This window comes from Rhinoderma darwinii, chromosome 7 (genome assembly GCF_050947455.1).
Source record: "Rhinoderma darwinii isolate aRhiDar2 chromosome 7, aRhiDar2.hap1, whole genome shotgun sequence".
Lineage (NCBI taxonomy): Eukaryota > Metazoa > Chordata > Amphibia > Anura > Rhinodermatidae > Rhinoderma > Rhinoderma darwinii.
The window spans coordinates 126,739,115-126,763,080 of NC_134693.1; the positions used below are offsets into that span (position 1 = coordinate 126,739,115).

General features: G+C 43.5%; 1 protein-coding gene across 8 annotated transcripts in view; it reads left to right on the forward strand.

Moving 5' to 3' along the window:
- ATXN7 (ataxin 7) overlaps positions 1-23,966 on the forward strand; it is a 95,900-nt gene that overhangs the window by 22,855 nt on the left and 49,079 nt on the right. For 4 of the 8 annotated variants that reach the window (XR_012850047.1, XM_075833981.1, XM_075833978.1 and 1 more), the window contains exons 1-3: positions 3,580-3,725; positions 3,908-4,102; positions 4,180-4,242. The exons of 1 other annotated variant lie outside the window; for it this stretch is intronic. Coding sequence is in view for 5 of the 7 variants with exons in the window: in XM_075833981.1 (XP_075690096.1) it covers positions 3,916-4,102; positions 4,180-4,242 (250 nt within the window). In the remaining 2 variants the exon portion in view is untranslated. Of the gene's footprint in view, positions 1-3,579; positions 3,726-3,907; positions 4,103-4,179; positions 4,243-13,301; positions 13,391-23,966 lie in introns of those variants that run through there. 3 more of the 8 variants (XM_075833979.1, XM_075833980.1, XM_075833983.1) reach the window with 2 other exon arrangements.

Genomic DNA, 23,966 nt, shown 5'->3' on the forward strand with positions numbered 1-23,966 from the left:
GATGTATGGAGTATATAGATGTGTGTATATGGTGTATAGACGTATGGAGTATATAGATGTATGGAGTATATACAGTGTATAGATGTATGGAGTATATACATTATATAGATGTATGGAGTATATACTTTATATAGATGTATGGAGTATATACAGTGTATAGATGTATGGAGTATATACATTATATAGATGTATGGAGTATATACTTTATATAGATGTATGGAGTATATACAGTATATAGATGTATGGAGTATATACTTTATATAGATGTATGGAGTATATAGATGTGGTGTGTGTGTATACACTGGTGACATGTATGGAGTATATAGATGTGGTGTGTGTATACACTGGTGACATATATGGAGTATATAGATGTGGTGTGTATACACTGGTGACATGTATGGAGTATATAGATGTGGTTTGTGTATACACTGGTGACATGTATGGAGTATATAGATGTGGTGTGTGTACACTGGTGACATGTATGGAGTATATAGATGTGGTGTGTATACACTGGTGACATGTATGGAGTATATAGATGTGGTGTGTGTATACACTGGTGACATGTATGGAGTATATAGATGTGGTGTGTATACACTGGTGACATGTATGGAGTATATAGATGTGGTGTGTATACACTGGTGACATGTATGGAGTATATAGATGTGATGTGTATACACTGGTGACATCTATGGAGTATATACAGTATATAGATGTGGTGTGTATACACTGGTGACATGTATGGAGTATATAGATGTGGTGTGTGTGAGTATATACTGGTGACATGTATGGAGTATATAGATGTGGTGTGTGTATACAATGGTGACATGTATGGAGTATATAGATGTGGTGTGTGTATACACTGGTGACATGTATGGAGTATATAGATGTGGTGTGTATACACTGGTGACATGTATGGAGTATATAGATGTGGTGTGTATACACTGGTGACATGTATGGAGTATATAGATGTGGTGTGTATACACTGGTGACATGTATGGAGTATATAGATGTGGTGTGTATACACTGGTGACATGTATGGAGTATATACAGTATATAGATGTGGTGTGTATATACTGGTGACATGTATGGAGTATATAGATGTGGTGTGTGTATACACTGGTGACATGTATGGAGTATATAGATGTGGTGTGTGTATACACTGGTGACATGTATGGAGTATATAGATGTGGTGTGTATACACTGGTGACATGTATGGAGTATATAGATGTGGTGTGTATACACTGGTGACATATATGGAGTATATAGATGTGGTGTGTATACACTGGTGACATGTATGGAGTATATAGATGTGGTGTGTATACACTGGTGACATGTATGGAGTATATACAGTATATAGATGTGGTGTGTATATACTGGTGACATGTATGGAGTATATAGATGTGGTGTGTATACACTGGTGACATGTATGGAGTATATAGATGTGGTGTGTGTATACACTGGTGACATGTATGGAGTATATAGATGTGGTGTGTGTATACACTGGTGACATGTATGGAGTATATAGATGTGGTGTGTATACACTGGTGACATGTATGGAGTATATAGATGTGGTGTGTATACACTGGTGACATGTATGGAGTATATAGATGTGTTGTGTATACACTGGTGACATGTATGGAGTATATAGATGTGGTGTGTATACACTGGTGACATGTATGGAGTATATACAGTATATAGATATATGGAGCATATATATGTGGTCTGTATACACTGGTGACATGTATGGAGTATACAGTATATGGATGTATGGAGTATATAGATGTGTGTATATGGTGTAGACGTATGGAGTATATAGATGTATGGAGTATATACAGTGTATAGATGTATGGAGTATATACATTATATAGATGTATGGAGTATATACTTTTATATAGATGTATGGAGTATATACAGTGTATAGATGTATGGAGTATATACATTATATAGATGTATGGAGTATATACTTTATATAGATGTATGGAGTATATACAGTGTATAGATGTATGGAGTATATACATTATATAGATCTATGGAGTATATACAGTGTATAGATGTATGGAGTATATACATTATATAGATGTATGGAGTATATACTTTATATAGATGTATGGAGTATATACAGTATATAGATGTATGGAGTATATACTTTATATAGATGTATGGAGTATATAGATGTGGTGTGTGTGTATACACTGGTGACATGTATGGAGTATATAGATGTGGTGTGTGTATACACTGGTGACATATATGGAGTATATAGATGTGGTGTGTATACACTGGTGACATGTATGGAGTATATAGATGTGGTTTGTGTATACACTGGTGACATGTATGGAGTATATAGATGTGGTGTGTGTACACTGGTGACATGTATGGAGTATATAGATGTGGTGTGTGTATACACTGGTGACATGTATGGAGTATATAGATGTGGTGTGTGTATACACTGGTGACATGTATGGAGTATATAGATGTGGTGTGTATACACTGGTGACATGTATGGAGTATATAGATGTGTGTATACACTGGTGACATGTATGGAGTATATAGATGTGATGTGTATACACTGGTGACATCTATGGAGTATATACAGTATATAGATGTGGTGTGTATACACTGGTGACATGTATGGAGTATATAGATGTGGTGTGTGAGTATATACTGGTGACATGTATGGAGTATATAGATGTGGTGTGTGTATACACTGGTGACATGTATGGAGTATATAGATGTGGTGTGTGTATACACTGGTGACATGTATGGAGTATATAGATGTGGTGTGTGTATACACTGGTGACATGTATGGAGTATATAGATGTGGTGTGTATACACTGGTGACATGTATGGAGTATATAGATGTGGTGTGTGTATACACTGGTGACATGTATGGAGTATATAGATGTGGTGTGTGTATACACTGGTGACATGTATGGAGTATATAGATGTGGTGTGTATACACTGGTGACATGTATGGAGTATATAGATGTGGTGTGTATACACTGGTGACATGTATGGAGTATATAGATGTGGTGTGTGTATACACTGGTGACATGTATGGAGTATATAGATGTGGTGTGTATACACTGGTGACATGTATGGAGTATATAGATGTGGTGTGTATACACTGGTGACATGTATGGAGTATATAGATGTGGTGTGTATACACTGGTGACATGTATGGAGTATATAGATGTGGTGTGTGTATACACTGGTGACATGTATGGAGTATATAGATGTGGTGTGTGTATACACTGGTGACATGTATGGAGTATATAGATGTGGTGTGTATACACTGGTGACATGTATGGAGTATATAGATGTGGTGTGTATACACTGGTGACATGTATGGAGTATATAGATGTGGTGTGTGTATACACTGGTGACATGTATGGAGTATATAGATGTGGTGTGTATACACTGGTGACATGTATGGAGTATATAGATGTGGTGTGTATACACTGGTGACATGTGTGTGTGTGTGTGTGATCTGTCAGCCGCTCCGTCCTCCGCCGCCTCCTCCTCCCCTGTGCAGTGTGTAATGTGTGCGGGAAGTTCCTGTCAGGAGGGCGGGGGCTGGGAGGGACGAGCCGGGTGAAGGAAGACCTGTAATTCCGCTCTGGCCTCCGGAATCCCCGGCAGGGTCACACGGGGGATATTGGGGGTCGTGATGACGCGCTGTGGCCCCCTGGGGGCCGGAACCCTCACCTAACAGCCGGCACTGAGCGGTAACCGGGGAGAGGGCGCAGGGGAGGGGGCGCTGGATGTCTCGGGCACAGGCGCCGTACACTACACGTGTTTAACCCCTTTGTTGCCGGGGAAGAGGTGACACTACAGCTCGGTGGCGGGGCCGCTGCTCCTCCTCCTCCTCCTCCTCGTCGTCACTCACCACTTTCCTCTTACATTGTAGCAAAAAGAATGTCGGAGCGGCCCGAGGATGACGTCAGAGGGGAGCAGCGCAAAGCGGGGGCCCGGCCGCAGCAACGGCGGCAGCAGCAGCAGCAGCAACAGCAAGGGGACAGCTCCATGGCGGCCCTGCCCAGTCCCGGAGCCATGCTGGGGCAGCCCTGGGTTAACTGGCTGGACACTGCCAAGCTGCACGATGGTAAGTGTATGGGACTGGGGAGGAGGGGGCTCCCGGGTGTCCTGACTATTGACCCGCTCCCCTCTACATCTCCACAGAACTGGACGAAAGTTTCAAGGAGAGCGACAACAAACGAGAAGCCATGAGACTCAGCAAGGAGGGTGAGTGACGTGCCCTAATGTATGTAGCCCACTGTATACCCTGCACCCGTGTGCACCCCATAACTACACCCGTGTGCACCCCACTGTATTATTATACCCCCATAACTTCACGACCTGTGTGCACTCCAGTGTTATCATACCCCATAACTACACCTCACTATATAATCATACCCCATAACTACACCTCACTATATAATCATACCCCATAACTCAACCTGTGTGAAACCTATTATTATTCGAGCCCCCCATAGCTACACCTAGGGACACTCTACTGATATACCCCATAACTATACCTGAGTGCACCCACTGTATTATCATACCCCATAACTACACCTGTGTACACCTCACTATATTATCATACCCCATAACTACACCTGTGTGAACCCTATTATTATTAGAACCCCCCATAGCTACACCTGTGGGCACTCTACTGATATACCCCATAACTATACCTGAGTGCACCCACTGTATTATCATACCCCATAACTACACCTGAGTGCACCCACTGTATTATACCCCATAACTACACCTGAGTGCACCCACTGTATTATCATACCCCATAACTACACCTGAGTGCACCCACTGTATTATCATACCCCATAACTACACCTGAGTGCACCCACTGTATTATCATACCCCATAACTACACCTGAGTGCACCCACTGTATTATCATACCCCATAACTACACCTGAGTGCACCCACTGTATTATCATACCCCATAACTACACCTGAGTGCACCCGCTGTATTATCATACCCCATAACTACACCTGAGTGCACCCGCTGTATTATCATACCCCATAACTACACCTGAGTGCACCCGCTGTATTATCATACCCCATAACTACACCTGAGTGCACCCGCTGTATTATCATACCCCATAACTACACCTGAGTGCACCCGCTGTATTATCATACCCCATAACTACACCTGAGTGCACCCGCTGTATTATCATACCCCATAACTACACCTGAGTGCACCCGCTGTATTATCATACCCCATAACTACACCTGAGTGCACCCGCTGTATTATCATACCCCATAACTACACCTGAGTGCTCCCCGCTATGTCATCAGTACTTTTAGGAACTCGCATATGTTCACCACACGATATTACCAGCACTCACGAGCCCCTCCTTTACAATCGGTGCACCCCCTACATCGCAGCGCTATGTTATATGCAGTGATTCGGGGAATGTGAGCGGCTGGAGTGACATCAGTGCAGGTTTGGTGACTGTACGATCTGATTGGGGTCAGGCAGGTGGGATCCCTGCAAACCTAAGCGACCCATTCCTGTTGCTGTAGGAGTACTGGCGGCCCATGAGCAAGTCTTCTCTGCCGAAAAGAATGGAAACCTAATCGAGCCCTCATTCATAGGGTTGCATTCATTTCACTGGAGCCGACTCCTGGGTCAGTGGTGACTTTTAGGGTATGTTCACACGGAGAGTCAAAAACGGCTCAAAATACGGAGCTGTTTTCAAAAGAAAACAGCTCCTGATTTTCAGAAGTTTTTTGTGCCACTCGCGATTTCCGCAGCGTTTTTCACGGCCGTTTTGGAGCTTTTTTTCAATAGAGTCTGTGGAAAACGGCTCCAAAAATGTCCCAAGAAATGTCCTGCACTTCTTTTTCGCGGCCGTTTTTTAATGCGTCAAAAAAACGCTCCTTCGGAACAGGACGCCGTTTTCCCATTGAAATCAATGGGCAGATGTTTGGAGGCGTTCTGCTTCCGATTTTTCGGGCGTTTACGGCCCAAAAAACGGCCAAAAATAGGCTGTGTGAACATACCCTTATACGATGAACATCAGATCCACATACCGTAAAACAGTGTCCTGAGATATCTCACCATGTGTCAATGAGCAGCCAGTGGAGAACTTCTGTCCAATCAGCTTAGGTCCCGCAAACATGTGACCCTGTGCAAAACACTTGATAGAATTCTGGCTCACTTTGCACCAAAAAACGGGCGTATATAGCTTGCGCCAGATTTGCGGCTCACTAGGCCGTTTTGAAAAGGGGGCGTGGCCTCAAATGGCCCAAAAGTTTGACAGGAGAGTAAAGTGTCTAATATGTCTAGTAAGACGCACCAAATTTCTCATACCACCCGCACCGCTGGGATAAATATGGCGCATCTTCTGCCAGCCCGGTCTAAGTTTACGCTGCCTAATAGACGGTATTAATAAATCTGTTACATTGTTGCCTCCTGTAAATTGTTCGGATAGGTTGTTAGTTCTGCAAGTAAACGGTCCCTCACCTGTAAATATAAATCATTGAGCATCTTCTTCTGTCAAGTTATTAAGAAAAAGACTAAAATAATTGTATCTATTTCTGGAAAAGCCGGGTGACAACCCGTATGGCCGCCTTTACAGCTCCTGTTGGGGTTTATCCAGATTCCTAAATGTCAAGTCTTCTAGTGTATGTAGCAATAGGGGAGCTGGGGAGGTGTCTCTGCTTAACTTGTTATGGGAGCTGTAACGGCCGCTATGTAGGCTGTCACCCAGCTTTCTCAAAAACAGATACAACTAAGAAGCTATTTACAAGTGATCGCTTTATGGTCCATTCCGTTTAAAGTGAAGTTTTACCTCTACGCAGCTTCTAACAGGTCCCTGAGACGCTGCACTAAGGTGTCATTGGTGGTGTCTGTGCCGTAAACAACTGTTGATGTCAATAGGGCTGCCCATTGACACAGGTTGGGGAACTGAAGATCTTCCGAAAGCCGTAAGGACTTAGTTAAAGGACCTCCACCGATGACATCATCAGTCTCAGTGACCTGACTTGAACTTTCTTTAACTCTGTTTAAATGTTTGTTCTGTGGTTAGATACTTGCTTGGTGATTTTAGCCTTGTGTTGTTCAGTTTGCATCATCTTGTATACACCCTCATATCCATCATACCTGTCTTTGGACCCCTTATCTCCAGTGCATGGGAGGGCTGATCCTTCTTTTTTGGGAAAGAGGTGATATTCTTATTTCTGATACTGAATACTTCTGACTCTTCTCACCAGTTCTTTCTGGATATTTGTATGGTAAGGTGGCGTTCTTGTTTTAGGATCATTACCCAATGTTTATACACTAAATCTGATTCCAGATTTGGTCCCTGACTCAAGATCTCGGGCATTGCCGCTATATGGGCATTGAATTTGTTGTTTAGAGATACTCGCCTGTACAGCTAATTCTATGAGTAAGGCTGGGTTCACACGACCTATTTTCAGGCGTAAACGAGGCGTATTATGACTCGATTTACGCCTGAAAATACGGCTCCAATACGTCGGCAAACATCTGCCCATTCATCTGAATGGGTTTGCCGACGTACTGTGCCGACGACCTGTCATTTACGCGTCGTCGTTCGACAGCTGTCAAACGACGACGCGTAAAATGACTGCCTTGTCAGGACCCCATTTTTTGGGGGGCACTTCAAATATGTCACGTCACTCAAGAATAATATCAGCCGTCTTCCAATATACGGTGACCTCAATATTGACCACATACTCGGCTCTATTATATGACCGGGATGTATGAAGACTGTCTAACATATCCCTTTAATTGGGGTGTAGGTGTCACTGCGGTGACATGTCATTATTCCCAAATATATAGTGTCCCCCAATGTGTATATTTCCTCCTTACTGTATATTAGACGTCACCTCTGCTGGCTGGGTATCCCTGACATACAAGGCGGCACTATATGACTCTGGTCTATTATCTATTGTGGTATACAGATTCAGGCAAATGCGCCGGGCACAATGGATGTTGTCCGATCCCAAAACGTATTTGACTTGTTGTTTAGGACATTGCTGTGAACGGTTATGTGCATGTTCGTTTTCCACCTAGTTGTGCAGAACGTGCAATGCTTGGATGTTATTCGTAGGATAAAGGAGATGTCTGTTGCTGCGACTTATGTCTTGCTTGCTGTGAAAATCCGTACACTTGAGATGTCTCATAGACGCCTGTTATCTGGGAAGATACGAGAAGATATCTCACTTACTCAGATTCCCCGATCACCAGCACTGATTTCCAGCATGTTGCAAAATCTCCCTGTGCTGTTCAGTTCACTTCTGATCCTCATAGGCGATCAGCGGATCGTCATACATGGGCGTTTCTCTAACTGATCATTGCTTGGCATTTTGCATAGTATATCTGCTTATGGCACCTACACTGGTACGGGGCTAGTCTGAAAATATAATATGCTGATGTCCTAAATGCTGTGTGCATGGACCCATATGACGGCACACAGGGGGACTACAGGTGTGCATTACAGACCAATAAGAAATCCGTGTGCTGCCTCCGTGAGGCGCTACATTCTCCCCTAGAAGCAATGCTTCAGGGGGAATACCTATGTAATCGTTCATGCAATGCTTCATGCCACACATTTTTTTTATTCTCACGGAATCTGTAAAACCCTGCCAATCTCCCTGTCATTTTATACCGCAATTGCACCAGATTTGTAGAGCAACTTCAGTAGGAAGAAAGGGAGATACATGCTGTGTCTAATGCTCTATACCAGAAGTTTATCATTATTGTATAACAAAATGTTCTGCAACTCTCCAATTCACTTTGGGGGATTTAAGAACGGCTTTACGCCCGTCTTCTGGCATTGAAAAGTTGCAGATTAAGGTCCACGCCATGTTTGTGCCATAATTTGCAACTTTTTGCTGCTTTACGGCACCTTAACAAATTGACTATAATTTATGACAAAAATCTATGCGGAAATTATAGCTCCTGGCTGGCGTAGATTTCATTTTCTGCCACACTGACCGAATAAGACGGGACAAATTTACTAAGGGCGGGTTCACACGTGGCGGAATTTCACTTAAATTCCGCTGCGGACACTCCGCAGCGTTAATCCGCAGCGGTGCCGTTTGTCCATTGACTTACACTTTAATTTAGCAGTGTTCGTTTAGACGAGGCGTAAAATTCCGCTGCGGAGCATAGGCTGCGGAGCGGAATTTGGTGTCCGCAGCATGCTCTGTCTGTTGCGGAGCAGTGGCGGACTCATGGCGGAATTTCTCCATTGACTTCAATGGAGAGTCAAAATTCCGCAATGAAGTCCGCAGATCTTATGTGTGCTGCGGAGCGTATTGGTTTTACTACCATGACATTTCTTCATTCTGGCTGGACCTATGTATTTCTAGGTCTACGGCCAGACTGAAGAAGTCAATGGGGCTCCCGTAATGACGGGAGCGTTGCTAGGAGACGTCTGTAAATAGTCACTGTCCAGGGTGCTGAAAGAGTTAAGCGATCGGCAGTAACTGTTTCTGCACCCGGGACAGTGACTACCGATCTCAATATACATGTATCTGTAAAAAAACATATAAGTTCATACTTACCGAGAACTCCCTGCGTCTGTCTCCAGTCCGGCCTCCCAGGATGACGTTTCAGTCTAAGTGACGGCTGCAGCCAATCACAGGCCAAGCACAGGCTGCAGCGGTCACATGGACTGGCGCGTCATCCAGGGAGGTCGGGCTGGATGCCGAAAGAGGGACGCGTCACCAAGACAACGGCCGGTAAGTATGAAAATCGTTTACTTTCACTAGGGAAAGTGCTGTCCCTTCTCTCTACCCTGCACTGATAGGGAGAAGGGAAGCACTTTTCCCGCAGTCCGCAGCAGCTAGTCCGCATCAATGTACTGCACGTTTTGTGCAGATCCGCAGCAGAATCTGCAACGCAGATTCTGTGCGGCATTGATGCGGACAGTTGCGGAGGAAATCCGCCACGTGTGGTCATGCCCTAAGAAGCGTGCACCTCTTAATAAATTAGTCGCATCTTACTCCTGTAGACTTGAAACTAAGACTGGCATATGAACGCCAGTCTTAAGTAAATCTACCCCTTTTTGTATAAACTCGCCGTTTGCAAACCCTCTGCTTGCTGTCACTGAGTGGAAACATTCATTGTTTACATTCAGTGGTTGAGAATGTCCTGCTCACACAGGTGCACGGCGCATTATAGTGTATCAGCGCTCGCCTCTTCTAGGGGACCTCTTAGTGTGACATCCATATGCCCTAATAGAACTGGTGTTACCTGTCAGGTTTGCTCCGTACCATAAGACACAAGGGGCCTTGCGTTGTATCTCCGGGGGTGAGCTGCTGCTCGGTTTGGGAACGACAGTGTTGACGTCATAATCAGGCAGACGGGGGGGGGGGGGGGGGGAGATACCGTCTACTACTACAGATTGACATTTGCTCTCGTGTACGGTTTTGGACCAGTTTGTAGCTGACCTGTGTATCCCTACAGAGACTAGCAGAGTACAGGCTGCTGTTTACAACGTCATAAAACAGCGAATCTGCAGAAAATTTGAATTCCATGCTGCTTCCTTGTTCCATTATCATAAAACTCCTTCTTGTTAAAGGGGCAGTAAACTTAAACGGTTATTTCTGTTTTATAAAGTGATGTAATGTCACTAAGATGAGATCGCTTTATGATCAGTGGGGAACCCCGCCGATCCTGAGAATGGAGGGGTCTTGTTCTCAATTAGGTTAAGTATTTAAGTTAACGGCGCTGCTGTGCATGCAAAAACAGTAAAGGGGACACAGAGCTAAAGGAGCGGTGCAGCCCCTTCGATCTCAAGACCTTTGGGGTTCCAGTGGTTGGAAAATTCACCAATCATAAAGTGATGACATATCCTAGCGATATTAAATCACTAGGATATGTAGAAATGCCCCTGAGTTCCCACGTAGCGTAAACGCTGTGGAATGTCCGCAACGGAATTTTTTGTGGAAATTCTGCAGGATTTACAGTAGCCACAAAGTGAATGAGATTTAGCAAATCTCAGGCACACGCTGCGGAAAAAAAAACGCGGAAAAGTTTTGCGGAGAGTGTTCTGCGGTGCAACTTTCAATGTCAATTTATGCTGTGAATTCTGTGCGGAGAGGCTGCGTTTCTGGCTCATAGATTTGAATGGATAGCATCAATTCTGCACTAAAATAGGCAAGTTGCGTTTTGTTCAGCAATTACGCAGCGAAAACGCTGGAAATCCGCAGATGTACTTATAGTTTGTTATAATCAATGCTTGACACTAAATCTGCAGGTAAAACTTCTGCGGACTGTAGTATTCATCAAGGAAGTCTAGAAAAATCCCTTCTGAGCACAGACCGCAGAGGCAGCTCTGCATATTCCCCACATATTAGACATAAATGTAGAAGACGGACATACCCTATATTATAGGGCCTATAAGAAGGTGAGAACACGTACATGGGCCGGTTGAGGCATCACCGTATCTACACGGAAACTGTTCTCTTGCATTGTGGTAACTCGGAAACCATACTAATTTGTTTATTAGCTTCTATCCTGAAACCTGGGACTTTACTTTCTCGTCCTCGGGTTTTGTTTTATTACTTGAGTCTCAAACTTTCTCAAGTTTTTTTACTGCGCTCACGAGGTTAAGGAAACCGATTATTTCACATAGATCTGGATAAATCCCAATAGCCAGGTGGTAAACTCCCCTAGAAATCTCCTCCTGGCACTTAAAGGGGATTTCCATCCTAAATTGTAAAATGACCACACATTAGTAAATGAGAATTAAATAGTTGCCAGTTTAGGAATTCTGTTTCTTTTCCTTCCAGAGAATTTGACGTTTTTCTTTTTAGTTGTTGCGGTTATCTTTGCGAGAGTGACAACAGGAAGTGCAGCCGTATTGGTTGTCACTTTTTTAATAATAAAGTCTCAGTCTTACCATCCGTATCTAAGATGCTAATTCAAAAGTGACAACCAATATGGCTGAACTTCTTGTTGTCACTCTTGTAAAAAAAATACCTGCAACAACCAGAAGGAAAAACGTCAAAATCCCTGTAAGGAAAAGAAACAGAATTACCAAATTGTGGCTAAAACTTTAACTTCCGCTTTACTAATTTATGACCCGCGACTAATATTATAATTGTCCTCTAGTCTATATTAAAATCACACTTTATCATTCACCGCGCGTCTATTGACGTTACGCCAGAAAATGGCCACAAGGAGAATCAATGCTGCCACAGGATTCAGTCATTCACCTTTTCTGCTCGAATTGTCTTCTCCAGTGCTAACCTGGGACTGCAGAGATTCTCACCGGAAGAGATGGCTGCTGATTGGCTGCTCCCACGTAACTTCCTGTTAGAGGAATAAAAACGTTGGACCACTGAGGAGAGTTTTTTTTTTTGTTTTTTTTGCCAATACTTACCTATCCTCGCCCTGGCAATCCAGCACTAATGCTACGGCAACCCTCCCGGTGGTTGTATACATGCACGTAGCATGTGACCGCTGCAGCCAATCAGAGGGCTTAGTGGTCACAAGTCCCATTTCTAGCAACTTTTTATATATATATATATATATATATATATATATATATATATAATCTCTGCTGTGAAAAAGCTTCTCTGGGAACTGCGATGTGGTTTGTATTTATTTTATGGATACTGCTATGTGACACACAGATAGTTCTGTGTGGTGGGCACAATTTCGGGCACCACTGATTGGTTTACACTTCTTCTCTATGGCCACAACAGGGAAATGACCCTAGTGAGGAGACGGAAGCGCTCACAGTGGGCTAAATGGAACAATTTATTGGCATCATTTGTATCAATACCTTGCAAAAGTATTCACCCCCTTGAGGTTTTCTCTGTTTTGTTGCATTGCAACCTATAATTTAATATAGATTTATGAGGTTTTGTACCATTTGATTTACAGAACATGACGACCTCTTTGAAGGTCCAAAATATTTTTTATTTTTTTTGTGATAAACCGTTAAAGGGGTTTTCTCATCTTAGACATTTATGGCATATCCACAGGATATGCCATAAATATCTAATCGATCCGTGTCGCCAGCTATGAGATCTGTACCTATACAGGGAACAGAGTTTATCCGACCCCGATTTTGCCTGTTGCCGCGACCGCAAGCTGCTGCAGGGAGTAGTGGAGAGGGGGCCTCTGCAGCTCTCTCCATTCTGTTGGGTGGGATTTACGGTAGCAGCCGAGCAAGCGCTGTTTCCGTAACTCCCATTGACCAGAATGGAGGAAGCCCGGCAGGGGGGGTTACAATTTGGACTATATTGTCAGGTCCATTACATAAAATCTAATTTTTAAAATCCATTTTAATTCCAGGTTGTAATGCAACAAAGCAGGAAAAACACCAACGGTGGGGACTACTTTTGCAAGGAGCTCTGGCCCTGTGCACAGATTATTATCTTGAGGTTAGGCCCCAATCCCATCATATTTTTTTTTTCCCCTACGTTTAGCGTATTCGCTAGGAAAAGCTCACGACGTATACATTAATCTTAGGCTGTGACAGCGGTCTAACAGTGTCATCCGTCACCCATAGACTATTATCAAATCCGTTAACGTCATGAACTTCTCATGGCGTATCCATTAAACAGATGCCGTAATAGGTGATGGATGCCGCTGCATATGTCCCCAGCAACCATCACCCTTAGGCTATGATCGCATCCGTTTAATGTTTACGTATTGAAAAGCTCATGACCTATACATTTAACAAATGTCTGGTGTATGCCATACAGTGACATACGTCACCTATAGGCTGCCATGTTGAATACTTTCACTGTGTATGTTTTGGGTTTTGTTTTTTTACAGGATCCTGTTGCATGCTATTCCATACTTTAGAACAAAACTATATATATATATATTTATATATATATTAGCCTGAGCGGTCCAGAGGACACTCTTTTGACCACGTCAGGCTAATGGACACATTTAGTGTGTATGCCGGGAGCTGTACTGATCTACACCCTAAACGTATGACAAAAACGTGATGTGAACAGGGCCTTGGAACTAGGGTTGGTTTAAGCGTTCCGGCCATAATTAGGGGTGGTGCATGTCTGTAATGTTTACTGGGGAAAATGCTTTACTGTTTCAGTTCCTTCAGGACGCAGCCTGTTTTGGCCTTGTGGACGCAGCCGAATTTTTTCAAGTCTGACGTGTCAATTTATGTGGTAATAACTTGGGAATGCTTTTACCTATCCAAGCGATTCTAAGATTGTTTTTTCATGACATTCTGTACGTTATGTTAGTGGAAAAATGTGATCAATAAGTTCAGTATTTTGTTTGTGAAAAACACCAAAATTTAGAGAAAATTTGCAGAAATTTGCATTTTTCTAAATTTAGATGTATGTGCTTGTAAGACAGATAGTAATACCACACAAAATAGTTACTAATTAACATTTCCCATATGTCTACTTTAGATTGGCATCGTTTTTTGAACATCCTTTTTTATTTTTTTATTCTGGGACGTTACAAGACTTAGATCTTTAGCAGCAATTTCTCACGTTTTCAAGAAAATTTCCAAAACCTATTTTTACAGGGGCCAGTTCAGTTGTGAAGTGACTTTGAGGGCCTTATATATTAGAAACCCCCATAAGTCACCCAACTTTAAAGACTGCACCCCTCAAAGTTTTCAAAACAGAATTTAGAAAGTTTATTAACCCTTTAGGTGTTTCACAGGAATTAAAGCATTGTAGAGGGTAAATTTAGTAATTTTTTATTTGTTTTTTGTCAGAAAATCCATTTTTTTTTCTGTATCACAAAAGGTTTTGCCAGAGAAACGCAACTCCATATTTATTGCCCAGATTCTGCAGTTTTTGGAAACATCCCACATGTGGCCCTAGTGTGCTTATGGACTGAAACACAGGCCTCGGAAGCAAAGAAGCACCTAGTGGATTTTGGGGCCTCCTTTTTATTAGAATATATTTTAGGCACCATGTCAGCTTTGAAGAGGTCTTGTGGGGCGAAAATAGTGGAAACCCCCCAAAAAGACACCATTTGGCAAACTACACCCCTCAAGGAATTTATCAAGGGGTATAGAGGATTTTGACCCCACAGGATTTTTGCTGAATATAGTGGAATTCGTCCATGAAAATCGGAAAAAAAAATTTCCAATAAAACGTAGAAATTATCAATTTTTACAAGGAATAAAGAAGAAAAAGCGCCCCAGGATTTGTAAAGCAATTTCTTCTGATTACGGCAATACCCCATATGTGGTAATAAACGGCTGTTTGGACACACGGCAGGGCTCAGAACGGAAGGAGCGCTATTTGGCTTTTGGAGCTCAAGTTTACTGGATTGGTTTTCAGGTGTCATGTCGCATTTGCAAAGCACCTGAGGGACCAAAACAGTGGACAACCCCAAAATAGACCCCATTTGGGAAACTACAGCCCTAAAAAGAACTTATCTAGGGGTATGGTGAGCATTTTGATCCCATAGTTTTTTGCTGAATTTAGTGTAATTAGGCCATGAAAACTTCTATAGATTTTTTTATTCTTGTTTTTTTTTTTTACGGCGTTCACCGTGAAGTGACTAAAAATAGCGATTTTGGTATAGTATTTTTATTTTTTTATGGCGGTCACCGTGCGGGATAAATGACATTATAATTTTATAGTTCAGGCCGTTACGGACGCGGCTATACCAATTATGCATAGTTTATTTTTTTCAAATTATAAAGGACTTTATAAAGGGAAAAAGGTTGATTTTTTTTTTTTTATTATATTGAAATGTTACTTTTTTACACTTGTACAAATTCTTTTTCCTTTTTTTTTTTTTCCTTTAGTCCTACTAGTGACTTTAAGACCCAATTGATGGATCGTTGTTATAATACCCCGCAATACTTACGTATTGCGGGGTATTATACCTGTCAGTTTCACACTGGCAGGGAGCATATTAGGTCCTGGCTTTGTTAGGCTTTGTTAGGCTTCCGGTTCCCATAGCAACAAACGAGTATCAGGGTGCCGATATTGTTGTAACAACTTAAATGCGGCAGTCGCTATTGATCCGACCCAATGTTTTCCCCCAGTACTAAGGCTGCTAGTAGCAGCCCGTACTGGGAGTTCCTGGGCTGCGTGGAGCGTCTGTGTGTTCTGTTAGGAGCACACGTAGATTAACGGGCTCCAGGCACAAGGACCAGTGCTGCAGCCTGTTAATCTACGTGGGGTCGTCGGGAAGGGGTTAAAGGGATTTTCCAGAATCATAAGTTATACACCGAATAGGTGATAATTTACAAAAAAAAGTCTTATACATTTGTATAGTGAAAAGTAATACAGTTTGAAGATTTACTTTCTGTATCAATTGCTCACGGTTTTCAAGATCTCTACTTGCTGTCATTGAATGGAAACCTTTCCGGTTTTCCTCCAGCGGATGAAAATCTGTACTGATCATCTGACAGACGCACAGTTGCATGACTCGTTACAAGACAACAGCTCTGATAACTACTGTAACGAGCCGTGCACCTGTGTGATTTTTATCCTACTGACAGGAAGTTCGTTCTGCATGACAGAAAGCAGAGATCTTGAAGATTGTGAAGAATTGATACAGTAAGTATATTTAAACTCTGCTTAACTTTTTTTCATTGTACAATTAATATTTGTGAGTCAAAAGTCTGGGAAAGCTATTATCACTATTATTACAGCTTCTCTGATGGTCGGCACCCGTCTTTCCTAAAACCGGCTATATCTAAGCAACGGCTGGGTACGGCTTTTAACAACTGGACGACTCAAGGAGTTCTATTTACTGGGTTGTTTTTTTTTCTTCATCCTGCGCCTTGTAGACACCTCAGAGCTCTTTTAAATTAATATGTGCTGTCTTATGGCTTGCGGCCAGTGAGACATTGACTTGCACTCGCCACCGTGTTTGGAATACAAATATAAATGTTTTATGTTGGCGGCTGACAGACGACTAAAACCTCTCTGCTTATAAAGGGAAAGCAAGGTGAAAAAAGAAGATTCTCCGTCTTTATTTTGCACCCAAGTAACGCGCGACTATTGTGGATGCCGGTACAAAGCCAAGAAATCAGGCCACACTCCGGACAGATCTTCAGCTAATTGCTTCTTTATTATAAGCTGAGCTAATGCGGAGTTGGGTCCTTTCAATAAGCTGTAGAATCTGCTCTCGTAGCCCCCGGCATATTGTCAAAGTCTCTTTTTTTTCTGTCTCCGTTCGGATTGCTCCACTGTGGTCTGTGACTCTGTCTCATGCAATTATCGCTCGGCAGCCTGATGCCTGGATGTGAAGCCGCGTTTCCTGGGACTGCCATGAGAGACGTGCTTTTTAGTGTCAATATTAGAGCACAGCATTATTGGCTCGGTGTTAAGCAGCTATGGCTGGGGTATTCTAAAGAACATTTCAATCACGGTAACGCTCCTATGCCTACAATGTTCTAGTCTGGAGTTAAGAATTTATAATTTGCATGCATTCATTTTTGCCTGCTCCGTATAAGCGTCTATTCCGATTTCCCTGGCGTATGCAGACCGTGACCCTATGTCGTCCATAGGACCTCATGCAAAAAAAATATTGCATGGTATAAAAATTTTTCGCTATGGCCGACTGGATCGGAAAGCGCTGCAGGCTGTGCTTTCCTATACAGTAAAAAATATATGTACCTTTTGCCATCTGTCAAGTCTATAGGTAATATATAAACCTCTTCAGCATATTCATCAGGAGTATTTCCTGGCGCATACACTTTACGGACTTCGCAAACGTGGTGTGAATAGACCCTAATTATTAATGGGGTTCGTTTTCCCCACCAAAGCAATCCACAAATCTCGTTGTTACGAGACTACAAGCCACAGGCTGTCGGGGCATTCTGGGAGATATAGATCCTCAAAAGCGTGAGCCACAGGTTGAAGACTTAAAAGATCTCATCACTTGCTAACGATTGGGAGTCTGATCGATGGGACCCCCACTAGATAGAAGGGACGGCAGCTGAATTTAATGTGGCTGAGCAGAGTGTCTGGATGCAGTGCAGGGATCGGTGGCGGTCCCTTTGGTCGATCCCGATCAAATCAGTTAGTGACGCCATTTCTTAACGATATGTCATTACTTACCAGGATGGAAACACCCCTTTAAATAGTATTTCCATCCCAAAACTACCAGTTAATATTTGAGTCGTCATCTGTCACGTTGTGAAAGGATAGGCTATTCCATAAGAATTGGTGAGGGTCCGACCTTTGGCACCCCTGCTGATCCGGAGAATGGGTTTGCTTTGATCCCTTCGGCTTTTCTACTGTACAGCGTCGCTTCCGTCCACCCGGTTGCAGGGAACTACATCATGGCTCCGTTCAAGTTGTCCAACACTCTCACAGGTACACCGGTTATTAATACACCTACCTCTTCCAGAAGGTGATCCAGTCCTCATTTTACGGGCTGTGCTGCTGAATGGAAGATGCTTCATGTAGTCCCGTTAAATCTTTACACTTGATCAGAATTTGTTTCCAAATATATTCATATCTAATAAGCATCTGCAACATTTCCAAATATATTCCATATAATAAAAAAAATCCACCCAGAATTTATATTAACATCCTGATCCACGATTTGCAGTGTGAATGTTACCTATCCTGCACTGCCGCACAGGCTTCCCATGGGTAATGGCCACGGTTTTCGGCATACAACTTTTGTCTTAGCCAGACAAAAAAAACGTATGCATCTGTCCACCATAAAGTTGGGTTTGGCAATTTGAATTAAAAAAATTACATTGAAGGGGGGTATTCCAATCACAACAAATTATCTCTTACCCGCCGGATAGGTGATAACTGTTAGATCGGTGGGGGTCATGGCAGTCGATATGATTTTTAATCAAAGTTTTTAGTAGGTAGGCCACGAGAACTTGCATAGACATCAATGGGTGCCAGTGGCAAAATTCTAGGCGCCCCGGCTCCTGGGGTTTGTCCGTTCCTGCAATTATAGGGTACTCTCTTACTTAAGGTGTGCTATTTTGGCTCTGCAGCAAAGGGTCTGACGCTTTGTAAGGCTGGGTTCACACGACCACATTAACGTCCGTAATGGACGGACGTATTTCGGCCAGAAGTCCCAGACCGAACACACTGCAGGGAGCCGGGCTCCTAGCATCATGCTTATGTACGATGCTAGGAGTCCCTGCCTCGCTGCAGGACAACTGTCCCGTACTGTAATCATGTTTTCAGTACGGGACAGTAGTTCCACGGAGAGGCAGGGACTCCTAGCGTCGTACATAACTATGATGCTAGGAGCCCGGCTCCCTGCACTGAGTTCGGTCCGGGACTTCCGGCCGAAATACGTCCGTCCATTACGGACGTTAATGTGGTCGTGTGAACCCAGACTTACATGGTAGTGCTAAAAATTAGGGAACACAATTATATGGATGTCCTGTTTGTTGACCAACGTGTATAGAGTACTGTATGTAGAGTTCAGTATACACAACCTGTTCATATACAGTTCTGTATCGACACACGAGTGTAAATAAACACACCCTGCCAATACAAACGGAAAATAAATGTTTAGCACAGGCACGATCCAAAGTAACAGCACGCTTGCTGCCGGGCTGCATCATGACATTTCTACTCATCAGCTTGTGGAATCTTGACGGTTGTGTAGTTGATTATTGTTACTGTTAATATTCTTGGTAACTGTTGTCTCCTACTGTATTCTTCATTTGTAGAAATCTGCTAAAAGTAACCTCCTCATGGATTTAGGTTTAATTGATGAGATATCCACTGTTACCACAGGCAAAAAGCAGCAAACGTCACAAAGACCCAAAGGACTTCATAAGTTCCTGTCTTACTAAACCACAAGTACTTGGCATGTGCAAGTGACCTATTTACCACAGTCAAGTCTTCATCTTGCTCCGCTCGGGGGTCCCTGTTGTAGCTGCATTCCTCTAATCATTGGGGGGGTAGGCTATCATAACCACAATGAGTCCCCTTGAAAATACGTTGTTTCCTGCTCATCTGACCTTCCAGATCGGCTCTGGTGGTTAAAGATTGTGAGTGTCTCTAAGCTGTGCCCTGATTTTCCACAAAAACATTATTAGATGGGGGGAAGGGTTAATCACTGGTATGTACAAATGGCAAGATGCAGTACACTAAATGCAGGGGCATACATTAAAATATTGTCCCATTGCAAAACTCAGAATGGGCCCCAATGAGAGCTCCACCAAATGAACTACACCTTTTATTAACGTAAATATCCGCCATAGCGTTTTTAGGCCTGTGCTGATTAATCTCATTATATATCTGTAAAGGGGAGCTGAGGTTTTCTGATTTGATAAATTATATAATTTTGGCTGCCTGCAGCCACCACTAGGAGGAGCTCACTGCCTATAGATGTACACCGCAAGTACTGAACTCCATAAAAGCCGTATAATCTGTATGCAGTGAGCTCCCCCTAGTGGTGGCTGCTGTGACAATGGCAGAACAAGCAAGGGAAGCAGTTCAGTGACGCGCTCCATGAGTCGTGTGCCCTGTCTCTATGATAGCTTTGCCACGGATTAAATAGCATATGCAACCATTCCTGCACGGCTCTACATCCTGAAGGACCACAGGACGTCCAATGACTTCAGTAGATGCCCAGTAATGCTTTGTTTTCAATTAATCAAGCACTTAAAACAGCAATTCATCCCAGATAACAGTGAGACCCAACCATAATCCGTTTGCGTTGGGAGTAGTAAATCTAGAATTTGGTCTGTACTTAGAGACTCTAAATGTAAACAAGTGTTTTCATTCACTGACGGCAAACATTTTGGAAATTGTGAGGAATTGCTGGTCAGAATACTGCAGCATGCAGCACTATTTTGTCTGGCAAAATGACGGAAACCCGATGGAAACATTAAAGTCGTTGGGTTCCGTCAGGCGTAGTTACCATCATGCGATGGATCCGGCGCTTCAGTTTTTCTTGTTGTTTTGCTCCCATGAGAAAGTTGTAGATCTTCATTTATACACTGAACAAGCAGAAGTTACATAAACCTGGAAAACCCCTTTAACTTTTTATGAGCAGATAATTAGAATTATTGTAATATTCTTCTAAAAACATCAACAAGTTTAGGGCCAGTTCACACAGAGTTTTTTTTATGCGGAAACCGCGTAAAAAAACGGCCGAAAATGGCTCCCATTGATTTCAATGGGAGGCGGAGGCGTCTTTTCCCCGCGCGCAAGTGGAAAAACCTCGCGGGAAAAAGGGACATGCTCCTTCTTCGGGCGTTTACGTCTCTGACCTCCCATTGAAATCAATGGGAGGCAGAGGAAGCGTATTTCGCTGCGTTTTAGGAGGCAGATTTTCTGCCTGCAAAAAAAACTCAGTGTGAACCCAGCCTTAAAAGCCCATTGGGTGCACTTAGCTTGTTTTGGAACTGCCGGCAGCGACCTTGGCTCCTCTGATGGATCCTCCTTATGTAGAAAGGTGCGGCTGTGTACTCTGCTAAGGGGGCAAGAGAGGAGCAGATCGCTCAGTTTCCACATGAAGAACTGCTGGTATGTACCGTCTAGTGTACGACTGTTGTGTGTTGTGTTATTCCACTAAGAACTTAAATATTAGCACACTTCTGCTTCTCTTTAATGAACGATCGTCACAAAGCGTTGTCAAAAGCGTCTGCACAAATATTTGGTGTTAGGCTGAAGTGCCTACTAACTGTAGAACATCATCCTCACCCCCCCCCCCCCCCCCCTCCTTATTTTCTGTGTACAGGATACAAAGCAGCTGTATCTCAAAGTAAATATCTATTTTAATAAAAAGTAATTTGACCGTTGCACCAAAACTTTAAAAAAGTTTTCAAAGGTGTACATCGCCTTCACCCTCTTTGCAACCAGTGACAAACCAGTTGCAGGAATTACTTTTGTATTCAATTCTATTATAGTAAAGATTCCATAAGGCCTCATTCACACGACAGGGTTTCCCGGCCGGGTGCCGGTCGTTCATAAATCGACCGGCACCCGGCTGCATTAGGAATAATAGACCCCTAATGGGGCTATTCACACGACCGATTTTTTGACGGCCGGGAAAACCGGCCGTCAAAAAATAGGACATGCTCTATTTTCGGCCGGCCGCCCGGCTCCCATAGAAGTCTATGGGGCCGGGTAATACACGGCCATCACCGGATGTGTCCCGAGTGATGGCCGGGTTTTCCGTCGCTTGCGCTCTATCTCCTCCTCCTCCTCACAGCGCAGAGTGCATGTGAGGAGGAGGAGGAGTTGATGCCATTCGGACGAATGGCTGTACGCTGTACACTGTGTGGCAGGGCCGGGGTGTGCAGCAGGTGGAAGGGAGAACTTCGCTGGCTCCCTTCCCCTGCTTGTTTTAAAAGCGCCCTGGCCCAGCGACGCCTTCCATGGTGCTGCTAGCAGCTGCTGCGGCTGCTACTACTGTAGCGACGCCACTATAGCAGAGCAGGGAGGTATCTCCCCGCTCTGCTATGTGCTAGCCCCACTTTAGCTCCTTGAACGAGCGGAATCCCCGTGTTTTCGGGGATTCCGCTCCTGGACAGAGCGCTTGATGTCTCTGTCCATATCTGGGCAGTGACATCAGGGGAAACTCCTGAAGCGGAATCCCCGAACACATGGGGATTCCCCTTCAGGAGTTGCCGCTGATGTCACTGTCCAGATCTGCCCGGCCCGGAACGGATGCAAAACTTTATGCAAACCGACCTGGCAAAATGGCCGATTTTACCGGCCGACACTCGGGCTCGGGCGGGACCCTGTCGTGTGAACCCAGCCTAAGTCTGGCGAGCCATTATCCGGAAAGTTCGATAATCCAACACTAGTTTCCAAACAGAACTCCAATTTCTAATATGGACTTTCACAAGACCAGGAGACCGAGCAGAGATGAAGTTATAGTAGTGGATTTTGTATGAATGGTCTATTTTTTGTGCTCCTTAAATGTTCTCTACCCTAAGGCTGGGTTCACACAGTGTTTTTTGACGCGGAAACAAAAAAACGCCAAAAAACTAGTCAAAAACGGCCCGAAAATGCCTCCCGTTTTCAATTGGAGGCGGGGGCGCTTTTCTCCCGCGCGCGGTAAAACTGTCTCGCGGGAGACAGTAGCGACGTGCCCTATCTTCGGACGTTTACGCCTCTGACCTCCCATTGATTTCAATGGGAGGCAGAGAAAGCGTATTTCGCTGCGTTTTATGCCCGTGGCGCTCAATGACCGCGGATGAAAAAAGCAGCGAAAATCAGCGTGCAGGGAGAGGAAAATCCGCCTCAAACTTCCAAACGGAATTTTGAGGCAGAAATTCCGCCTGCAAAAAACTCTGTGTGAACATAGCCTTAGGATGAGTTCACTCGTGGCATAAATACTGCATATTTTCGTTGCATAAAATGTTTTGCATGTAATTTTGTCTGATGCGTACCCTATGTTTTGTTTTTTTAAATGCAGAATTTCTTTTTTGCACTGAAATCCACAAAGCAAATCCACCACGAACACGCTATAAAATCTGCAATGGTCTTGCTGTAGGTAAAAATGCGGAAAAATCTGTATGGCTTAAAACAATTGGGCTGACAAGTTTTTCATCCAGATTTTGTGGCGTATTCAGCCTTAGAAGTCCGTTTTATGTACGAGTACTTTTCTATGTCCGTCCAATAGTCCAGAATAAATGATCATTCAACACTTGAGACGTTAGAAAATGAAACCGTCCAGGTATAATAGAAAAAAGCATCAACGCTTGAATATGGATTTTGATCTACAGAAAGAGATTGTCGTGAAGCTAAAGGAACGTTTATGCAACCCAAAAAATGGTGGCGTCTCGGTAGCGCGTCTCCCTGTGTAAATAGGGGATCTGCTGCCGACAAGATGCAAATGTATGGGGACAAACGATCGTATTAATGATCGCTCGTCCCCGTGCATTCGGATCATTGCACCGTTTAAATGGAGCAAACGATCGCCGATCAACATGATTGATCAATTGGTGCTTGTTTACCGGGCAAAAAGTCTGCCCGTGTAAAAGGTCATGTGTTTTAGGTCACTTGGGTATATGGTGTATTATAGAGAGATACTAAAAGCAGTTTACTCACCGCTGTA